Raw genomic sequence first — 5,905 nt, 5'->3', positions numbered from 1 at the left:
CACGTCAAAGCATCTACCCCCCCCCAAAAACAAGAAAAAGATCAGTGGTTTTCAAAATAGCCTTTTTGTCCTTTTTTGTCCTCCTCCATCGACGATATTCCATAAAAACATCCGAATGTACAAAGAGTCACAGTATAAAAGAGGTTCTGAGTTCTTCCGCAGAGAGTGACCGGACACAAACCCCCCTTTCCTCCGACCGCCTCTACGAGACAGTTTATGTACAGGACCGTCCGGCCGACACCCCCCACCCCCGCGGGGCCGCGCTCAGACGTGTGTCTTGACCCCGGCGCCGGGGTCGGCCGCGCCCTGTTTGTCGTGCGCCCCGGAGATCCAGTGGTAGCAGTCGGTGGCGGTCTTGTTGCGCGGCTGGACGGCGCAGCGGGTGCAGTAGACGATGCCCAGCGCCACCATGATGACCACGAAGATGCACAAGGGCACCAGGAGGCCGACCAATAGCCAGCTGCCGCTCTGGCTCTGCCCGCCGCCGCCGCCGCCCTCCTGGACGGGCCCCTCGGCCGCCGCGCCCGCCGAGGGTGGAGGAGGCCGGGAGGGGGCGTCCCGGGCCGGGGACGGGGTGACGCGGTCCTCGTCGTCCTCGTCGTCCCCCTCCTCGCCCACCTCCTCCGCCACCCTGACTGGGGGGGGGGACGGGGAGAAGTTCCGGCCGGCGGCGGCCTCGGCAGCGGCCTCGTCCGCGACGTCGTCCCCGCCATCGTCCGTCTCGTCCCCGCCGTCGTCCGTCTCGGCGTAATATTCCGTCCCGGGGGTGTTCTGCTCGACGGCCGGCCCCTCCCACACAGGGTGGACCGGGCCCTGATTGGCCGGGAGCCAGTTCCACGCCCCCTCGACGATAGTGGTGCTGGGGAACAGAGGAGGACTAGTGGTGCTCTCCTCCTCCTCAAACTCCTCCTCCAGCTCCTCCTCATCCGCATACCACGGGGTCAGGGTAGCGGGCGGCGTGGCGGAGGTGGTGGAAGCGGGCGTGTCCCACTCGGGCAACGCCCACGCCTCCTCCTCTCTGGAGTCCGTCCAGGCGGGCGCCTCCCCCTCCTCCTCGGGTCTGGCGGCGACGACGACGGTGGTGGTGGTGGCGGCAGGGGGGTCCGGGGTGGGGTTGAAGGTGTGCCTCTCCTGGGGGGCGTTGGTCACCCAGATGACGTCACTCTCCACCCTGGGGGGGTCGGTGAGCCAGTCCAGAGGCTCCTCCTCCTCCTCCATCTCCTCGTCCTCCTCCGCGGTCCAGTCCGTCTGGCCCTGATCCGGCGTCCAGTGGTAGACGGAGTCGAGGGGGTCCCACGCCGGCCCCGCGGGGTGGCGGGTGACCCAGGCGGCGGCGGCGGTGGGCGCCGGGGCCCCGCCCCCCTCGCCCCCCTGGACGTCCACCCTCCGGCAGGAGAAGTGGTCGGCCATGAGCTCGTAGCCCACCTCGCAGTAGCAGTCGAAGGCGCCGTCGTAGTTCACGCACATCTGCTGGCACGTCTCGGGGATCTGGCACTCGTCCATATCCTGGCAACGCCGCGGGTCCTCGGGGAGAGGCGCGTAGCCCAGGTTGCAGTGGCACACGTGCGAGCCCGGCGTGTTCTCGCAGGCGTGCTCGCACGGCCCGTCCCCCTCCCCGCCCTCGGCGCACTCGTCCACGTCCTCGCACTCGCCCGTCTCCTCGTCCGGCCGGTAGCCGGCGCGGCAGCGGCACTCGAAGGTCCCCGGCGCGTTGACGCACAGCTGCTCGCACGGGCTCTGCAGGCACTCGTCCACGTCCACGCAGCCGCGCTCGTCCGGCGCCAGCATGTACCCCTCGGGGCAGGCGCAGCGGTAGCCGTCGGGCAGCGGCAGGCACTCGAACTCGCACGGCGCCCCGCGGCACGGATCCGCCGGCCGGCAGCTCTGCCCGTCGTCCGCCAGGGCGAAGCCGTCCGAGCACTCGCAGACGTAGTCGGCGCCCGCCGGACGACAGTAGTGTTCGCAGCCGCCGTTGTCCCGCCCGCACCAGTCCTCCTCCTCCTCCTCCTCCTCCTCCTCTTCCTCGGGGGCGTGGTCGGCGCAGAGCGGCGCGTCACGCGACCAGCCCACCGCGCCGTCCTCCCGCAGCATGCAAAGCACCGACTGCTCCTCCTCCCGGGCGCCCGGCGGGCACGGCACGGTCGCCACCGAGCCGAACGGCAGGAGGGTCAGCAGGCCGCTGAGCAGGCCGAAGGGCGTGGTGTAGAGGGCGTTGCCGCCGCCCTCAGGGCGCAACGCCGGGCACATCCCCTTGTAGGCGTAGCGGCAGAGGTAGCCGTCCATCGGCACCGAGCACGAGCCGTCCAGCCACTTGAAGTTGTCGTGGCGCTCGTGGGCGGCGACGCTGTAGCCCACGACCACGCAGCGCGGCGCCTGACACGTTCCTGGCGAGTCGTCGCGAAGCCAGTTGGTGTACTGGGTGTCCTTGTCACCCGTGGTCCAGGAGTAGCCGCGTAGGGGGCGGGAGGCGGAGCATTGGCGCGGCTGCCGCTGGAGGCCGATCCACACTCGGACCCGGGAGCGCTGGCCGCGCAGCTCGGCGCCGGCGAGCAGGCCGGCGATGGCGTCGGCCTCCTCCCGGCGCTTGGCGGTGGCCAGGTTGCCGCCCTTCTCCTTGCAGCTGCGCCAGGCGTCCAGGAAGGTCTTTCGGCGGAAGTAAACGGCGAGGCAGCCGTGGTCGTCGCACGCCGCGTCCCGCTCGCTCAGGTCCTGGGCGGAGGCGGGGCCGGCGGCGGCGCCGAGCAACGCCAGCAGCAGGGGGAGGCGGGCCAGCGTCCAGCGCGCCTGGGCTCCCATCCTTCACTCTCGCCGGTCGCTACTCCACAACTCTCTCTCTCTCCACTTCCTCGTCGTCGGGTTTTGTCCCGTTATCTCGGTTTTAAGTCGTCTTCTGTCCCCCCTCCGTAGGTCGTTTGGGTGTCTTTAGTTGTCCTCTTTCTGTCTTACTATCGGAACTTCTATCCCTTCATCTGGGCTTAAGCTCTCTACACACCTCTCTCTCTCCCTCGCTCTCTCTCTCTCCGTCCGCTCCCCTACTCCCTCGCTGCAAGAGTACTGTGCCAGACTTGAGTGCTTGCAGATTGCCCCCAGATTTAGGAGAGAGAGAGAGAGAGGGAGGGAGGTAGAGAGAGAGGGAGGTAGAGAGAGAGAGAGGGAGGGGAAAAAGCGAAGAGGGAGGGAATTGTTTTTAGAAGAGGCGGGGGCTCTGTATGTGTGGACGTGTGTGTGTGTGTGTGTGTGTGTGTGTGTGTGTGTGTGTGTGTGTGTGTGTGTGTGTGTGTGTGTGTGTGTGTGTGTGTGTGAGAGAGAGAGCATGTGTGTGTGTTTGTGTGTGTGTTTGTGTGCGTCTGTGTTTGTATGTGTGTGTGTGTGTGTGTGTGTGTGTGTGTGTGTGTGTGTGTGTGTGTGTGTGTGTGTGTGTGTGTGTGTGGGAGAGACGGTCTTGGCGGGGGGGGTCGAGGGGGGGTTGGGGGAGGGGCCTTGGTCAGCGTTGCTTTCTTTCTCAGAGCATGTCGTATGGTTTTCATAAGTCCGTTTATGGAAATGCTTTGGGACCGAGCCATTTACCCCCCATCTTTCTCCCACCCTCAACAGACATACCACACACACACACACACACACACACACACACACACACACGCACGCAGAGAGAGAGAGAGAGAGAGAGACAACCCAGGCCCTTCCGACTCCAGCCCCAACACTTTGAAAGGGTTCTGTTTTCGTCAATAATCCATACAGCAGAGGGAGAGAGAGATATGTGGAGTCAGCAGACAAAGAGCTGCCTGTGTTCCAACGACGGACGGCAGCCCATCCGTCTCCCTCCACCCCGGCCCTGGAGCCCTCCCAGGCCTCCTCCTCCTCCTCCTCCTCCTCCTCCTCCTCCTCCTCCTCACCTTCCCTGTCTGGTCTGCCGTTCCTCGCCGTCTGCGTGCGGCGTTTCCTCAGCCCACACAAGTGATCATCGAATAGCTTTGAATCGGTCAGAGATAGATTTTTATTTTTTGCGACTTTATAAACTCTCCCACGCGGGGGAGGGACTTCACACAGCCGGCGACGGGATTCGGGAAGACGGACGCCGTTTTATTCGCTCACGTCGCTCCACCGGCGAGCTCGCCGGCGAACGGTGAACCCGGCACGTGCGCGCGCTAGCCGTGAAATCGCCGCCGCCGCCCGCTGAGGTAGTAACGTCTGGCGCGGAAAGCGGGAGGTGGTGGAGGTAGCGCGAGTGAGGTGGCGCTGTGAGGTGGCGCGAGTGCAGGAGAAAAGGCCCCCGGGCTCGCTATGAAAACAACACTGTGAAATAGAGACGTGTGCTTCTAAACTGGACTTGGGAACGGGTGTGGGGGCGGGCGGGGGGGGGGGGGTAGCTCGGTGGGGAGTAGGCCAGTCTACAGAGGAAGCTGGGGGGGGCAGCTCGGTGGGGGGTAGGCCAGTCTACAGAGGAAATAGCAGGATCCCGATGAGCTCACTACAAATCCACCCCTTCTTTCAGCCAAAATGGTTTTCCCCCTTGCTGTTTTTGTTATAGAAAGGATGATGAACCCTAGAACTGACATGGATGAATGGGTGGTGTGTGTGTGTGTGTGTGTGTGTGTGTGTGTGTGTGTGTGTGTGTGTGTGTGTGTGTGTGTGTGTGTGTGTAATTTGGGGTGGTGGGACGGTGATTGATGTTGAGTGGTTGTAGTCATACCACACACACACACACACACACCCACACACACACACACACACACACACCCGCGTGCCGACAGCTCAGAGAAACCCAAACCAGCGGTACGACCCGGGACCAGTTGTCCCCTGCGGTGACGGCCGTTAAAAAACCCAGCACCTAACCTACGCACGCCGTCTTACGACAGCAACGGCGTTCGGAGGCTTAACGCCGTTTAACGATCGCCACGGCCTTCTGACACCCGCTCGACCCGCGCGCTTTCACCCCTGGCTGCGTGCCCGCTCAGCGCCCAATCACGAGGGCCCGACCGGCCATTCGCTACGCCGGGCCCTCAATAGACGCAGCGATTCTAGTGCTCACAATGTGATAGCCTAACAGTTTATCACAAGGTCTCGCAGTGTTGCATAACTGCCGTGAGGCTGACACAAGCATGAATTTCAGCGGTCGGCGTGACATTCTTACTACTTAGGCTATGGGTCTAATAAAGAACCGGTCGGTAGAGGAAACAGAGGCGGGTTATTCTCTGAGGGCGCCTTAACAGCGGGCGCTGGTTATGCGGAGACACGCCGCCATTGTGCTGTGTGTGAAAAGGAAGACCTCCGTTGTGTGGGCGGGGCCGGGGGACTCGCTGGGTCAGAGGGACCCGGAGATGGCGGCGAGGAGCCGGGGGTCGAGAGCGGCCTGGCGCCCCCCCCCCCCCCCCCCCGCCTCTCCGCCCCCCGAGATCCAGCCAGCCTCCACGGTCACGTGACTCGGCGGGCCTACGTTTTTTTCCACAGGCTGTACGCAGCCAGCGGGGGCGATAAATAACCTTCCACCTCACTTGGGTTCTCCTCTCTCCAGGGGCCCGATATGTGTGTGTGTGTACGTATATGTGTGTGTGTGTGTTGTGTGTGTGCGTAGTATATGTGTGTGTGTGCGTAGTATACATGTGTGTGTGTGTGTGTGTTGTGTGTGTTGTGTGTGTGCGTAGTATATGTGTGTGTGCGTACGTATGTGTGTGTGTGTGTGTGCGTAGTATATGTGTGTGTGCGTACGTATATGTGTGTGTGTGTTGTGTGTGTGTGTGCGTACTGTATGTGTGTATTGTGTCTCAGGTTGCTAGATAGTGAGCACATTTTACCGACGCACACAACATATGACCGCTGCTCTGTTTGAAACAAAGTTGAACAACGAAAGTTCCACCACCGATCTGGGAGGACAGATTTATGCTGCTATTTCATGGAGATTCTCTCC

General features: G+C 62.9%; 1 protein-coding gene across 1 annotated transcript; it reads right to left on the bottom strand.

The window, feature by feature from the left end:
- Positions 1-264: 264 nt before the first annotated feature.
- Positions 265-2,923, bottom strand: cd248a (CD248 molecule, endosialin a; the record flags this gene model as incomplete). Its single annotated transcript, XM_084461176.1, has 1 exon — positions 265-2,923. The coding sequence occupies exon 1, from the start codon at positions 2,794-2,796 to the stop codon at positions 265-267; it is 2,532 nt and encodes an 843-aa protein (XP_084317302.1). The 5' UTR covers positions 2,797-2,923.
- Between the last annotated feature and the right edge of the window lie 2,982 nt (positions 2,924-5,905).

The sequence above is a fragment of the Borostomias antarcticus genome (assembly GCF_949987555.1).
Source record: "Borostomias antarcticus genome assembly, chromosome: 37".
Classification (NCBI taxonomy): Eukaryota; Metazoa; Chordata; class Actinopteri; order Stomiiformes; family Stomiidae; genus Borostomias; species Borostomias antarcticus.
Note: the sequence above shows the minus strand (reverse complement) of the source record. Positions and strands in the feature narration are given on the sequence as shown.